Below are 17050 nucleotides of genomic sequence, written 5' to 3'. Positions count from 1 at the left end.
TGAGGACACAGCATGTTAGCTCAAAAAGAAATGACTGTTCTTAATAAGGAAACACTATGCAAAAATAGTCTAACTGTATGTTCTCACATTACAGCAGGACCTTGTTTGATGAAGCAAGTCAAGTAGACAAGTCTCCAGAACAGTCTTTTCAATTTTCAGGGTTCCCAGAAAGGAGGCTGAGTCACATTCTGGGGTGCAATCCAGACCAATGAGGGGTCGTATCACCACCTGCCCTGAAATCTTGGGTGCCTCACAATGCTTTGCTCTTGTAGCTCCCAACCTGGGCTGCTCACAAACAGCCTGCTAGTATGCAGGTCACACCCTGAGTGACTGAGTATAGCTGCAGCTCTGGTCCAGCGGCCTGTCAGCAACATACCAGTCACACTCTGGCTTCCAGCAGCCTTGGTTACTACTTGCAGGGTGACCCCAACACACTTCCAGTACTGAATTTACCCAAAAACGTGTCTTCTGCACCATCCAGCCCTCTCTTGGGCAGTTTAGGTATTAAGAATGTTGACTATCAACTCTTTACAGGAGAAACCAATCTGCCACTTTAACTCGGATTACTGAACAGTTCAGTTTAAACACAGCACTGGATTGGTTTGTATTTAAAAAAATGAAACGTGTTTAACAAAAGAAGATAGGATTTTAAGTGAATTCAAGTGTAAGAGATAAAGTTAGAAATAGTTACCAGCAAATAAAAGTGAAAATATGCATCTAAAACTTAATCTAACTAAAATGCAAATTTGCTTCGTCTCCTGCCATCTACTCCCCATGCTTTCTGGAGGACCCTGTTTATTACTTATATGTAAATTGAAGTAAACACACATTCCTTTGATATAGGATAGACCTATTTAACAACTTCTGCCTAGGCAGGGCTGTGTGGTTTTGAACATGTGCTAAGAACATCATATAGGGACATAAGTGCCGACTCCATGGGTGCGCCACACCTACGAGCAGCCCCACGGATCAGCTCCTCCACCTGCCTCCCAGCGCCTCCTGCCTTCCACAATCAGCTGTTCAGCAGCATTCAGGAGGTGGCGGGGGGGAGGGAGCAGGACCTGGGGCAGAGTGGGGCTTGAGCACCCCCCAGGAACTGGGGAAGTCGGCACCTATGTACAGGTGGATTTCATAACTATACATATAATGTTGCTACATATATTTTGCCATGATATTATTGCCCTGTGAGTTATTAGTTTTCAAATGATACCCTTCAAGGCATATTTTGTACAAAGATTATTACGATAGTGTATAGGGTGTGACTACAGGGGTGCTTAGTGTCATAGGCACCACCTTCTCTATCCCCGTCTGCCACGCACACACATGCTTCTGGAAAAGGGGGAATTTGTTCAACAAATTTCGAGGGTGTAAACTGGTCTGGTGGCAAGTTTTTCCTTAGCCACCTCCAATCTCATTGCTAGAGCTTAGATAGACTGTGAGGCCCCCAAAAGCTACACAGCACACTATTCCTGAAAAATGACTTACTTTTTCATTTTTACCATACAATTATAAAATAAATCAATTGGAATATAAATATTGTACTTACATTTCAGTATGATACTTGAGCCTGTAGTTCACATGTGAGCCTTACCTGAAGCATAAGGCCTGCCGCCCCAGGGCTGGAGCCCAAGCCCTGCCACCTGGCAGTGAAGCTGAAGCCCTGCCACCTGAGGCTGAAGCATGTAACTTAGCTTCGCAGGGGGTCTCTGTGGCATGGGGCCCTGGGCAGTTGCCCTGCTTGTCACCTCCTCATGCCAGCCCTGCATTTGTGACCTCCCTAAACCTATCCCATGACCACCCTTGGGGCTGCAAGCCCCAGGTCGAGAAACATTGATCTAGAGGACTTGAGTACCCCCAGAAGACCTTTAAGTAGCCACAGGGGTAAACATACCCCTGGTTGAGAACTACTGCTCTAGCTTATTTTCCTTTCTCTAGCTTAGTTTAGTCACAGTGGAAGTTTAGACATAGGGAAAGATAGGTTAAAGCTTCCACAATCTTGAAACTTATAACCACAACTCCCGATTCCCACAGAGACACTCACACTTAAGGCATTTTTACTTAGGACACCTCCTTGCACCCTGCCCCCAAAATTCAGACACTACAGCCAGGTGACCCCCACCAAAAAAGAAAAAGCCCTTCTGCTGGCCCCAAACTGGGAACTACACCTATAGGAGGGGACAGTTTACCAAGCACAATGATAAGGAAGATTACAGTTCATGGCATAGCCAAGTCTGTCTTAGACGTGCAGTGGTGTTGGAGCTTTGTTGGTCCAAGGATATTAGAGAGACCAGGTAGATGAGGTAATCTCTTTTATTGGACCAATTTAATCAAGTTGGTCCAATAAAAGATATTACCTCACCCACCTTGTCTCTCAGACATGCAAGTCTAAGAACTGGACAAACAGACAAGTTATGCATTTGGACTGTAAGGGTACCTATCTGTGAGATACAGTGCAATTTTAATATGAATAAATTTGTAACCCCATTTCACTAAACACCGAGCAACATATTAAGCTGGCATAAATCACTTTGTTTTCAAAATCAATGGAGCTTAAACCAGCTGAGAATCTGGCCATATGTCTGTCTTCATTTCAGAATGCCTATTTGTAATATATTTTACAAACCCCATACCGTGCATAGGCAGACGGGAGAAGAGTCTTCCCTGTTTATAGGCAATCAGGATGTCCATACCCCTGCACAGTTGCCAAGGCATGAACCCACAGGTGAAAAACAAGCCCAGCTATAAAAGAATCATAGAATATTGAGGTTGGAAGGGACCTCGGGAGGTCATCTAGTAGTCCAACCCCCTGCTCAAAGCAGGGCCAATCCCCAACTAAATCATCCCAGCCAGGGCTTTGTCAAGCCTGACCTTGAAAACTTCTAAGGAAGGAGATTCCACCTCCCCCCAAGGTAACCCATTCCAGTGCTTCACAAGAACAGAGAGGAAAAAGGAGGCAGAAAGTTCTGAGATGGCAGAGGGACAACAGTCTTACACCAGGCTGCCTCTAAGAAACTGGGCAAAGGAGACAAGAGACAACTGCAAGCCTAGAGTTTAAGGGCTGACAGACTCAATTTAGATTAATTTATGGACAGATCTAATGGGAGGCAAATTGAAGGGGACCAGTTAAGAGAAACCTTGAACCCTTAGAGAGACTGCACCAAGGGCAGTCGACAATGTGGTACCAGAATTGGGGATTGATCTCAACTGTCCCTGCAGAAAAAGGAAGCTTTAAAAAAAAAAAAAAAAGGAGTAGTTATATATTTATATTCACACAAGCTATGGAGGTAAATCAGCTCCAGCAACGGCTGGCTGACTCACAAGGACAACAGCAGCAGACGCAGCAATGGTTCGAACAGATGGCACCACACCAGCAACAGTTGTAGCAACAGATGGCAGAACTAGCACCAGCTGCTGCTACTCCGCCCGTAGAGGAAATGTGTCTCCCATACTTCAGGGAGCCATTCCAATCTAGACACTTTCCAAAATATTAACAAACGATGGCCCAGAGTCATTCTGGGTAACTTCTGAAAGGGTGGCCACGGCCTCTCAATCGCCTCCAGCCCCGTGGGCAATCGGCTTGCTCCACGCCTCATTGGGGATGCCCCGGCAGCATACCGGGTATTTGACGATGCAGTGCCCAGAACTATGAACAAGTCAGGATGTCCTTATTGGGTAAGCCCCAGGAGAACACAGGCAGCTGACTGGTTTCTGGACAGGATAGGTTACAGGCAGCCCTATCAGGGTCTGTGGGTAAGACTTCCCTGAGATAACAGGCCCACTATTTTAGGCATCCCACCAGCCTCTCGTCCCCAGCCTACATAGGAACAAAGGCCCAGTGAAAGTTGGAAGAAGGATGCTTCCTCCCAGCTGCTGGAAGACAAAGGACAGACTTGATAACCTGTTACTGCTATGGACAGCAAGTAGCAGTGATAAGACTATGAAAGGGTGGATCCCCCGAGGACACAGGAATACCCCTATTTTGCCTTTCAGGCAGACTTGTTGTATTGCTTGTCCTGGTCTACGCAAATGCAGGAGATATGGACGCAACTACTAATACCCCAGGTATATCATTGCAAGCGTCTAAATTCAGCACACACACAACTGCGTGTGCAGGGCATCCTGGAAAGGACAAGACACATTCTAGGATCCTGGACTGATACTCTTGGCCAGGGGTCCTTAAAGAAGTCAAGAATTTCTGTGCATCATACCCCAAATGCTAATTAGTGGCCACAAACTGAGTCCAGCAGGCTCTACTAGTATCCCTTCCTTTGGTGGAGATCTCATTTGAATGAGTAGGAATTGATCTTATAGGCAGAGCCCCTGCTAGCCTATTGGGGACCCTAAGCAGGAATATGTTTGCGCCCCCCCCCCCAACACACACAATACTAAAACACGCAAGTTCAGCAGGCCCCCTTAAGATGCTCGGGTCCCCAAGCAATTGCTTAATCTACTTATGCCTAGCACTAGCTCTGCTTATAGATGCCCTACAGAAGGGCCACTTTGGACACCAACATATACTTGTTATTGTGGACTATGCCATGCCGCTCCAGTATACGAATGGCAAGACTATCACTAATGAGTTGTTGAAGGTCTTCACACGGGAAGAGATTCCCAAAGAGATCCTGACAGATCAGGGAACAAATTTCACATCCTGGCTGATGAGAGAGGGCTGGGAACTACTGAAAGTCAAAGCATTATGCTCATCTGTGTACCATCTGCAGACGGATGGCCTAGAGGAGAGATTTAATCAGATGCTCAGGAGAATGCTCAATAAATTCATTATCCAGGCACTCGACATTGGGACTGACTACTCTTGACCCTATTCTCCACCATCAGGGAAATATCTCAAGCATCACCATGCAAACTGCTGTCTGGGCAAGAGGCATACGAGACCCGGTATGGGAAACATGGAAAATCCAGGTTCCAAGAGCTGAACACATAGTACAATTATGTCTTAAAGCAGGGGTAGGCAACCTGCGGCATGTGAGCTGATTTTCAGTGGCACTCACACTGCCTGGGTCCTGGCCACAGGTCTGGGGGGCTCTGCATTTTAATTTAATTTTAAATGAAGCTTCTTAAACATTTTTAAAACCTTATTTACTTTACACACAACAACAACAGTTTAGTTATATATTATAGACTTATAGAAAGGGACCTTCTAAAAACGTTAAAATGTATTACTGGCATGCAAAACCTTGAATTAGAGTGAATAAATGAAGACTCAGCACATCACTTCTGAAAGGTTGCCAACCCCGTCTTAAAGTTATGGGACAGACTGGAGGCTATGGGGGCATAGGCTAGAGAAAACCGCAGAGAAGCGTAGGAACAACAACATTATAAGAAAGGGGCACGAATGCATGCCTCCCAGATGGGCGACATAGTTCTACTACTTCTTCCAAGCTCTGAATCAAAGCTAATGGCCAAGTGGCAAGGTCCTTATGAGGTGGTAAAGAAGGTAGGAACTGCGGACCATTTAGTCAAACCACCAGGGAAAAGAAAAAGAAAAAAAAAAGGAACAAGTTTACCATGTAAATTTGATGAAGCCCTGGAGAGCCAGGGAAAACCTGTTCATCATGCTGAGGAACCAGAATTGGTATCCTAAATTAATGACTGCCTAAAAGAAAGCTCAGTGCCCCTCAGGGAGAACCTAAACCTGAAGCAAAAGGAACAGGCATTCCAACTGGTGGCCGCTTTTCCAAAAGTATTCTCAGCACCACCCCACAAAGACATCCATGGCCCACCATCACATTAATATAGAACTTGTTAAAGTAATACAGAAAGGGCTCTGACCAGTCCCCAACAAATTGAGGGGAATCATCAAGAAAGAGTTCAGGACCATTTTAGAACTTGGGGTAATAGAGGAATCCCAAAGTGACTGGAGGAGTCCTATTGTGCTGATTCTAAAGCCAGTCAGCTCACTGCATTTCTGTATAGACTTCAGAGAGGGGAATGCAGTTCCAGAATCTGATGCCTACCTCATGCCATGGGTAGATGAACTCTTATACTGGTTGGGAGAAGCCTAGTATATTACCACTCTGGATTTGATGAAGGAGTACTAGCAGAACCCCTTAAGGCCAGACTCTCAGGAGAAGACAGCTTTTTCTATGCTGCTCGGCCTATTTCATTTTAGGACAATACCCTCCAGGTTACATGGGGCAGCAGCTACTTTTCAACATTTGATGTACTTGAATGACAGTCATTTATAGCAAGAATTGGGATTCCCATCTGAATAAGGTAGCCTCCGTTCTCCAATCCCTGAGGGAAGCTAAGTTAATGGCTAACCCCGCTAAATGCTTGATAGGAAAACGGGAAGCCTATTATCTAGGACACATGGTTGGCGGAGGACAAATCTGCCCATTGGTGAATAAGATTCATGCCTTACAGTAGGGGTGGGCAAACTTTTTGGCCCGATGGCCACATCTGGGTGGGGAAATTGCATGCAGGGGGCTGGGGCAGAGGAGGGGTGTATGAGTTTGTTCCTTAGATATTTTTAAGGCCCAGCTTGACAAAGCCCTGCCTGGGATGATTTAGTTGGGGTTGGTCCTGCTTTGAGCAGGGGGTTGGACTAGACCTCTTGAGGTCTCTTCCAATCCTAATCTTCTATGGTTCTGTGAAAGGAGAAGGGAGGCAGAAAGGCCTGGGATAGCAGAGGGGCAACAGCACCATGCCAGGCTGCCTCTAAGAAACAGACAAGGAGACAAAAGAAGACTGGAAGACCTGGGAACCTGGATGTTAAGGGTTGGTAGACTCAGTTTAGGTTATAAAATGCATGGACTGGTCTAATTACAGGTGAATTGAAGGGGACCAGCAGGAGAAAGCTGGGACCCCTAGAAAGACTGCACCAAGAGCAGGTGAAACCAGGGCAAAGATTTCTAGCTTCCCATTGGGAGAAAACCCAATATCCATGTATACAGCTGTGAGCAATTCTATTATACCAATTTAATAATTTCATATTGCAAAAAAATATGAACCAAAGGCATTATGTACTCAAGATTACCTGTACAGAAGGGACATTGAATAGAGATCTTTTTCCAAAGATTGCAAGGCGAGATATACCTTAGCTTTCATGTCACTAGAAAAGAGAATACGGATTATTAAAAATTAAATAATTGACAAATAAAGATAATTGTATTTAAGAGATACAACCTATTTCCTGGAATCTGATACAGATTTAACAGGCCTTCTAGAATCTTTCCAAAGGCATCATAATTCTTCATCCTAACAATAAAGAACAATTATTACAGCCAAAATACCAAGGATGAATGAAACACACCATACAGCTTTATACAGTGAGGTGGAAATATTTCATATGGTGCATAGAAACAGTGATGTTAACCTGGTTATAGTATTTGGCATCTCACAACGTTGTTAAGAATTTATTTTTTTTAAGAATATATCAGGAAACGTGAAGTCTTGACTAAGGCACAAAGCAATGCAATTAAATCTGACATTACTTAAGTATGCATCAATGAAAGCAATCAACACGCATGGTATACGTATCTATCAGCTAGAAACAGCACTTCTTGACGTTTCAATACAGTTAGTTGTGCACTAACACTCCCCCATAATATAATGAACCCCACAGATAGTTATTTCATCAAAACATCTCCAGGTTTTCTAGTCACACTAGATCTCATAACACCCCTGTGAAATAGACAAATTTTTAAACAGTCTGGATGAGTAAATTGAATCACAGAGGTAAATGGGATCGGGCAAGTTGAGTCTCAATTTACTCGAGGATACACAACAAGTTAGCGTTAGGGCCAGGAATATGACTCAATCTCCTGACTTCACCACCAGACCAAATTCTTTCTCCAACCAGAAACTTAAGCAAACCATTTAATTTATCTCTGCCTCAGTTTTCCCATCTAAAACATGGAGATAGCAATACTTCCGTACTTCACAGGCACATTTATTAATCTTATTTCACCAGTGTTTTGAGGCCCACAAATGTAAAAGATGTAATAATACTTCTCCATTTTTATAACATTTACAATAGGGTCCACCATTTGCCAATTAAAGACCATAAAGTAAATGAATATCTGAGATGGAGTTAGATTCAATGGTATACTCTAGCGGGGTGGTTTAATGTACTTTTCCCCTTATTACTACATATTGTAACTACACATCTTTTAAGATCATAATTTGGGAGCAAAACATTTGATGCACTTTATAAAGGTACTATTACCAAAGGTGAATGAGTGAGAGAGAGAGAAAAAGAAAGTTCTGAACTCAACTAGATATATGTATGAAATTAAAAATGTTAATCGCTCAGTTTGAGACAAATAATGTTTATGACCACCAATGTGCAATGCAGGCCCTCAGCTAGAAGGGCAGAAGTATCCTCTGTCTTCCATTTCTCACCCATCCTTGTCCTTTTTATTCCAGTAAAAAAAACACACACACACTTATGTGAGATACCACACTCACTGAAATATACTCATTGGAAAGAGCAGTTGACCAAATTTGTTTTTTAAAGTAGATTTTAAAATCGAATGAGCTTTTCATCTGGCCTTTAAAATGAAGGTCACTTTCGGAACAGGAAATGTTTAAACAGGTCAAGAAATATTTGGCAGTAAGAATTTTTAAATCCATTGCACAACATCCTCTAGAAATATCACTAGTGGAAATGTGAAGACCCTTTCTCCCCTTTACATTATGAAAAAGAAACAGAACAGATTATTCTGATTTATTTGCACTGCCACAGTAGAAGATTGATGAAGAACTGAAGAAAAAGGGAAAAAAAATCTAGGGAGTGTCAGTTCAGGGTCTGAATACAACAAAAGCTAATCTATGTAGCAATAATATTTGGAAAATAATTTTAAGAATCCATGTGTTTCATTATTAGCCAAAACCATAATTTGTACAATTTTGTATGTATTGTCCACTCTTTGATAAACAAGGGTTTAAACTGTGTTATGTAGCCCTGCAGTCCTTATAAGATAAATACACATATTGTGTGTGTTCAGGTGATAGAAAAAGCCAATACACATTGTTGAATTTAATGGAGTCGCATCTGCTTACACAAGCAGTTACTCCAGAAGTGAGCATACAAACTGCAGGCAAAAGGTATTTCCTTCCCTTTATTTTACAGGCTATAAAGAATTAAAAACAAAAAAACCCTCTAATATGAAGCATTAAAGCTGATTTTTTTATATTTTTAATATAGATATGTTTAAACGTGACATTGATAAGAAGAAGGAAGAAATTAAAACACTTTCTGGTTTCATACTTAAAAATACAAAATTATTTTTAAAAAATGAAGTTTTCAGCAATATGTAGCTTACAGATATTAGGATGTTTAGAAGAGAAAATTCTTGTACTATTTCCTTTAAAATACATTGCTAACTTAAATGTTTCAGAAATTATTTTCAGAATAGGTTCAGGACTATTCAATAGTTCCCTTCCAATCAGCCAAGGAATTCTAAGCAAGTCTATACCTTAGAAGCTGTACTAGATCATCACAAACCTAGAGAAAAAAATAAATGAAAAGGTCAGAGACTTTCCTAGCACCCTTTATGAAATACCTCTGTAAACATTTTACTGGTGACAACATTATTCTTCATTATTTTACTCAACAAAATTTCCTCCAAGAAATCAAAATCATATTATATAGTTAGTTATGCTAGAATCTTAATATGAGAATACTAGGAAAAGAGTGGCTGTGTGACTGACAACTACCCAAGATAAATTCTATTTCTAAAATGCATTTTTATTGGCATCTATTGTGCTGCAGTTTTCTGAATATGTACTTCCATTCTTAATAAGATAATTCAATATAAATGACCGATTTTCCTCACTAGGCACATTTGTTCCCGTTTATTTTGAGTTAATTTGTATTCTTTTCACATTTTGGGGCTGACAGCCCTAAAGTCCTCCACACTTCCGTTTAGCCACAGAACAACAGCACTGACAGCGGCAGCGCAAGGTTCTCCACACTTTACCCACCAGGTTGTTTCACCTAATATACACACACACACACACACACACAGTGATGTTCTATCAATATTTTAACAAGGGGCTCCCAGAAGATTCCCCTGTAATAATCCCCATTAGCAGGAATGTGTGCACGTGTATTGAAGATGGCTGAGAAATCCTCTCTCATAGTGGGCTCTAGCCCATGAAAGCTTATGCTCAAATAAATTTGTTAGTCTCTAAGGTGCCACAAGGACTCCTCGTTGTTTTAAAAATAATTAAACTGCACTTTTCTGGAATTCTTAGCACTTGAGGAATATATTTAGTATGTTGAACATAAGTGTTCAACTTTTGTAGGGCTTTAAGAAGGGATAGATACCTGGTGGAAGTTCTGGATGTGACAATATTTAAAGAGGAAGAAAGAAACAGAGAAGTCACCCTACTCTTCCCTTATGCTTGGTGGTAAAATTTTAACAAAACTCACAAGAGCTCCCTCCAACACATTATAGTACTGTGAAGATGTAAAATGCAGTACAAAAACCATTATCTAACTAGGAGAATAGCTCAACCGGCTGCCTACCTGTTGAATCACTGTCATTTAGAATGCTAAAAAGGATTCCAAGAAGTATCAATTGCTATGTGGACTCGTGTCTTCTAGGAACTAGACTCACATTATCAATACATTTAGGTATATAGGTATATTTATGCCAGCTAGTGTAACAGTCTAATGGAAGTTTGTTCGGTAGCAGAGAAGTATCTTAGTTGGTGTTTTTCCAGCCAGTTACAAGGATCCCATTATGAGTCACTTTCAGAAAAAAGAGCCATAAAAACAAGATTATGTTTTGTTACACAAGGAGCATGATTTGAAAAAAAAAAGAAAAAGAAAAGAAAACAGATCAACTTTACCACAGGAGCTTCTCCAGGGTGAGCCAATTTTACATCTATCACCTTTCCATCTTTCTCCAACTGAACTTCTACATAGAACATGTCTGATGTTAAATAGCAAACTGTCCCATTGGGGCTTATGTGAGATTTCAACCTAGAGAAAAGGAAAAAGCATTGTATACCTGGAAGTTTTGTTGTGTGAAGAAAAAGGCTAGTTTATTTTATTTGGAAATGTTCACTGCTCTAAAATAGCTGTTCCTTGGCTTAGCATCTGATAACTACCCAACCAGAGAATATACTTATGATCTTCTCTTCTGTGATTTGCATTATTAATGTGTTCAGCAAATATTTACCTTAGTCTTTGCATGACTTCCTCAACCCCACCAGAACAACCACTTCTAAGAATGCCACAAATAACTCATTAAGAGGTAGGGTGACCAGATGTCCTGATTTTATAGGGACAGCCCTGATATTTGAGGCTTTTCCTTATATAGGCACATATTCCCCCCCCCCATACCCCCTGTCCTGATTTTTCACGCTTTCTGTATGGTCACCCTATTAAGAGGGGACAGTTACATATCCTCTTTTTCTTCCACATAACACAGCCCATTAGAATGTCAAGTCAAGAAAGTTCAAAAAAAATTTTAAGTCATCCATATGGTAATTCTCACTGGATTTGAGGCAGTTCTGTTTCATTTACACTTAATGCATAAACAAACTTACCCCCTTTGTTTGGATAAAAATTCCAATCTGTTCATCACAGTAGACAAAGATTTAGCTGAAAAGGGGAAATTATTTAATCAGATTTTAATTTTAGGAAAAATGGCAATTTTTGGCTTCAGAAAGTATGATTTAACTAGTGTATATAATACAAGAGATAACATTTTTCATTAATAATAAACATTAACCAATGCTTGAAGAATGATTTATTGGAAGGAGTTAATTCTCAAGATCAGGGTTTTAGAATTGTTTTAACCCAACTTCAACCTAAATATTAATATGTAATGTCTTTGGGATTGAATCTACCCTCTATCTTTATACAGTTCCTAGCACAATAGAATCTTAATCCTGATTGGAAGCCTCTATTCATATCGCGGTAGTGCCCAACCACACTGCTCTCTCCTCCTACCTCCCCACCCCCACCCCAATACGGGCAATTTCATGGAATGTTCAACAATGGATTATGAATTTTCTTATATCTTGTTACCATTTAAAGTCCTCTGTATCTTCTCCAAGCAAGAGAGTAAAGGATGATGTTGGGTAACACAAATGGAACCTCGAGGTGGTTTATCCTAGCACAATAGGGGAGGAAAAAGGATCATTCCAAACATCACCAGTCAAAAAGAAACTGGATTCTGTGTATGAATTAGAAAGATTCAAACCCAATCCAAAATAAAAGCAGCAGCTATTTCACGCCAAAAAGAATTTTATAATTTCACATGAAGGTGAAAGCAGTTCACCACGGCTCTGATTCTGCAAACTCTTACACACGAGTACTTTATGCACATGAGTAATAATAATACTCAGCTCTAGAGTAATCCCTTTGAACTAAATGGATTGACACCCTAATACTGTAGCAATTGACAAAGCCTTTTTTAATTATTTGTATTACCATAGCACCTACAAACCCAAGCTGTGGAGCAGGACCCCACTTTACTCGGTGCCGTACAAACAGAGAACAAAAAGCTAACAGTCTAAGTACTTAAAATAGCACAAGGCCTGCTATCCATAAACTCTTTGGGCCAAATGCAGGCCTTTTTTAACAATCTGAGCTACTTTCACCAGGCTTCCTAGGGGCCAATCCAGAAGTTTTTGAGTTCTTGGCTTCAGGAAGAGTGTGTCCGAGTAAAAAAAATGAATGAGCACTAAGTAAGGACTTCTTTGGGTAAGCATTTACAGGATCAGGGGCCAAGTAATATTTGAAAATGTGACGTTAATTAGAAATTAGGATCTCCAAGCCTCCTTGCTGGCAGGCACTATCTAGAAACCTCCAAAATCAATCAGCAAAATTATGTTCTCATTTTTGTTAAGAGGATATTTTAGTTAAATATTAATAACGAGGGTAGAAGGAGGACATGGACACAAATGTGATTTGCTACTTCTAGGCAGTATTCATGACTGTACTGGAGCCACCATTATTTATACAAGGAGACACTTAAATTCAGTAACCAACATGGAGAACCAAAACCACTGGTACCTTAAAAGTTAAAATTATAAAAAAATAATCTAAGTAGAAGCCTCCCAGCTGACCCGCAGTCCCACACGAATGGCCAATCCTGAGCTCCTTACGTAGGTCCCAATCCGGCAATGATTTATGCACATGCTTAACTGGGACTATTCACATTGCGTAGAGTTAAGGAGGTGTCTAAGAGTTGTGGGGTCGCAACCTTAGGGCTCATTCATTCTTTACGGAGGCCAACTCCCGCTGAAGTCAAAAACTGAGTGAAGACCTCAAGCCCCTAAGAAATATTATGAAAGTTGCTAAGATTACCTAATGAGGCCTGCATTTGGCCCAAAAGAGTTAATGAAAAGCAACGCCCTGCACTGTTTTAAAGTACCCATGTCAATTGCTGTAAAATAAACAGAAGTCAGGCTTTCGTAGGTGTAAGAAAGCTCCATGAAAAAGCTTCACCTGAAAAAAAATAATAATAAAAAAAAGTCCAAAAAAAATTTCATATTAGTTAGAGACATTTCTGTTATTTGCCCTTTGGTCAAACACCCTCATCTTATCCAGCTGCCAACAAACTTGCTGATATTTCTTACCATGCACAGACGTACAAGTTTCAGAGTTTCAATCCATGGTTTTTGTGCATATTTTAGATGCAGCTTGTCCATTAAAGCATTTGTTGAAATAAGTTTCACAGAATCTGCAAAATATTTTGAAATTTTCTAACACATGCAATATTGTATTTTACAAGTTACTTTATCAGTAAAAAGAAAGTTTATTCATTATACTCATTCTACTTAAACTGTATAGATAAGTTCATAGATGTTGCACTTCAAGTAAGGAAGCAGAGGAAAGATGGATTTGAATTTTGTGTACAAGAATTTAGTCACAATAGGCAGTGTTAAAATTTCTCAGGGTGCAGTTCTTTGAGTTAGTTTTGTTTTTCTACATCTTTCAGGGGTTTTGTGCAGGCAAATGTAGACTCCAAATAAAAAAGCATAGACAAGTCTGCCATATATTAAAGTGACTTGCTGGACCCATGAATAATTTGGCATGTGTGTGTTCCCTTTGCACACTGACATTACAAACATTGAGGCCTTGACCCTGTCCTGAGCTCCATGTGGACAGAACCACATGCCAACATGGGGCTCATTGAAGACTTAAGGCTTAATTAGCCTACTGAGATGGGCAAACAGGGGGCAGACCCGTCTTGATCCCTGGCACAAGGGGCGAGAGCAGAGGGAGAAAGGCAGCCCCTGATGGACAGGGAGAAGGGAAAACAAAAACCACTTCCGAGGAGCTGTCAGTGTAAAAAGGAAACAAGACCACCCCGAGGCCAGCAGTGACAGGGGAAGAGGAGCAGGAGCAGGAACTACACTGGAATCAAGGCCCCGGCAGCCAAGCCAGCGCAGTGCTGCACCTCTTGACCAGGCCACTCCCCACTCTCTCCACAACAAAACAGCAACCACCACCACAGGAGCAGAGACGATACAGTCACTCAGTCCAGTAACAGTACCCCCCTCTACTTTGTCCTGCAGCTCCCTTTCCTCCTCCAGGACACAACCAGCAGCCAGCCAACTAGCCAGGAGAGACCCAACGATGGTAGCAATGGTGGGGTCAATGACTCCTCTCTGGAGAGCAGGCCACCAGGGCCCTCCAAACAACAGGAGGATCTGAGAGGGGCGGGGGGGGGGAAAGTGGGGCAACAGCAGCTGCACCCTGACAGCTGATACCTGACCCCACACTCTGATCACTTAAGCATTAGTTAGCTCCACCAGAAGATTATGGGATGGGTATAGGAAGTATTCAAACCGGTTCCCCCTCTGTGGCACTGGACGGGGATCAGTGGTGGGAAACAGAGCTCAGGTAGGAAGATCCAGGAACTATCCTGACAATAAGTGTCACTTGGAGCAAGGAGGAGCATTCCAAACACAAAAAGAATGTTCTTCTCACCCAAGAGAGAAAGTCACCCCCAACAGCCGGAGAGGGGAAATATCTTCCTATCACCCTAATTGCTGGAGCTCATAACCACATTGGGCAAGCTTTCTAGAATAGTATCAGAGGGGAGGAAATTCCTCTCCCTCCCCCAGCTCACAGGTGGGGATTAGAAGGGAGGTTGTGTGTGCACCCCTCGCATCAGAGGGACTGTTTACACGCCGCTTTCCGAGTTGCGCACAGCTGCCTGCCCCCACTGCATTCAGTGACTACCCACGGGGGAGGGATTTGGGGCAGGGTGTGCAATGCACCCTCAGAATACAAACGGCACGGACTGGAGGGGGCGTGGTTTGGTGACACACTAGCAGCTCCGAGAGGCTGGGGGAAAGCAAGACCTCCGATCCCAAGTACCGAACATGTGGAAGCGGTTTGCGGGTAAACAAGGCAACCACATCTGCCCAGTCTACTCCGCTCCGCGTAAAACCCCCAGCCTGGGCAAACCTCAGGGGCGAGCAGAGCCCCAGCCCCGCTGTGCTTTCCTCTCAGGGCCAGCACGCCCCCGGGCCACGCTCATTTACCAGCAGCACCCTGGGACCCTGCCTCCCTGCCGCAGGAACCTGGCTGGGGCCGGGAGCGGAGGGACTCCTGCTCGCTCCTCGACTGGGGACCGGGGAGAAGCTGCGTCCCCAGCACCCTCTGCATCTCCAGGCTGTTTGCGGGGCTGGGTCCTCGCTCCCCCAGATACTTGCAGCAGCAGCTGTGACCCATTCACGGGAAATGCTTCCTAATGAGCCGGAGCCGCAGAGGGCACGTGAGGAGCCCGTGAGTCTCCCCCACACCCAGCGCAGCCCTCAGCCTGAGCAGGGACTTCCCCCGCCCCAAGGCGGGGGCTGCTGCTGCTCTCTCCAGTAGGGCCGACAAGCTGAACGGGGGAGATTTTTAAATGCCTCACTCACACACAGTAAAACCCTATCCCCGCCCCTTCCCGAGGGAGAGCCTAGCGCACGGCAAAATCCCCTACCGCCTCTATCCCTCAGAAGGGGGAAACGGAAGCTCAGCGACAGCAAAATGCCCGCTCCTTAGCCCAGCCTTAGGAGAGGAGACAAAGCAAAAGCTCATCCTTCCTATTTTGTTCCACCCCCGAGGTAACAGAGATCGCAACACACCCAGCGACACCCCTCCTCGCTCCCCATCACGGATTTCCCTACACTCCTTCCCAGTGTTGCCAGTTTAATCATTTTCCAACCCCTCCCTGTAAATTTAAATACCCCTCTGATTTCAGTTCCCCCCCGGGGAAAATACTGTCTCCCATCCTTTTGTGCCCCAGGAGGAAGAATAAATAAACACACGGGGGAGGAATTCATAATAAAGCAGTTATGCTCCCACACCAGAGCTGCCCTTCCAGTCTAGCAGCTGGAATAAAGGATGTAACCCTCCATGCCATTTGCATGGTGTCCCACTGCCCTTGGATTTGGGGCCCAACAGCTGTTCCCCAGGCCAGCTTCCACTATTTCTCTTCATACTTCCTCTGTGAGCCTCAAGGACCCGCACCACTCCCACATAGAGCGCAAGGGATGGGCAGTCGTCCCCCATCACCAGGCTTAATCTCAAGTACTGTCCTTAAATTTGGTCCCTAAACAGAGGAGTTATGGAGTCTTTGCTCTGAAAGGGCAGCCCAACACTGGAAGGAATGCAGTACTGCCTGAATGTGTCTTGTCTACATCATATGGTATTGTTTAGATGTATGGTACTATTTACCTTTGTTCTTTTTAAACAATGCCTTCACACCATTATCACCACACATGCTGTGAAGTCAGACTCATAACATATAAAGGTACTGGTCCCACAAACACTTAAGTGCATGAGTAGGATGTGAACAGTCCCATTGACTTCAGTAGGATAACTCAAAATTATGAAGTAAGCGTTTGCAGGATCAGGCCATGGGCCTAGTTTAAGGGTGGCAGGGGGGCATTGCCCCCCCCCTCCCCACAACTGCAGGCATCAGGCAGGCTTGGAATTTCCCCCGTGCAGCTTCTTTGGCCTGACTGGAACGGCCCTCCCGCCCCCAAATATAGAAGTCAAACTATGCCTATGATCAGGGCCTAACAGTCTTGTGGGAAGTGGGACAAACCTTTGAAAATCAAGGCC

The 17050-nt window shown here is 43.2% G+C and overlaps 1 protein-coding gene across 1 annotated transcript in view; it reads right to left on the bottom strand.

Annotated features, from left to right (window-relative positions):
* The window catches only part of LOC125631839 (mediator of RNA polymerase II transcription subunit 1), a 29796-nt gene extending 14003 nt beyond the window's left edge, over nt 1-15793 (bottom strand). Inside the window, exons 1-8 of the mRNA XM_048839162.2 lie at nt 15481-15793; nt 13564-13667; nt 12008-12092; nt 11524-11578; nt 10822-10954; nt 9441-9469; nt 7147-7218; nt 6998-7072 (exon numbers count right to left, since the gene is read on the bottom strand). Coding sequence (XP_048695119.2) covers nt 6998-7072; nt 7147-7218; nt 9441-9469; nt 10822-10954; nt 11524-11578; nt 12008-12092; nt 13564-13667; nt 15481-15670 — 743 coding nt within the window. The 5' untranslated portion in view covers nt 15671-15793. The remainder of the gene's footprint in view (nt 1-6997; nt 7073-7146; nt 7219-9440; nt 9470-10821; nt 10955-11523; nt 11579-12007; nt 12093-13563; nt 13668-15480) is intronic.
* Between the last annotated feature and the right edge of the window lie 1257 nt (nt 15794-17050).

Source organism: Caretta caretta, chromosome 2 (assembly GCF_965140235.1).
Source record: "Caretta caretta isolate rCarCar2 chromosome 2, rCarCar1.hap1, whole genome shotgun sequence".
In the NCBI taxonomy this organism is placed as follows: domain Eukaryota; kingdom Metazoa; phylum Chordata; order Testudines; family Cheloniidae; genus Caretta; species Caretta caretta.
This window is presented reverse-complemented; position numbering and strand designations above follow the sequence as displayed.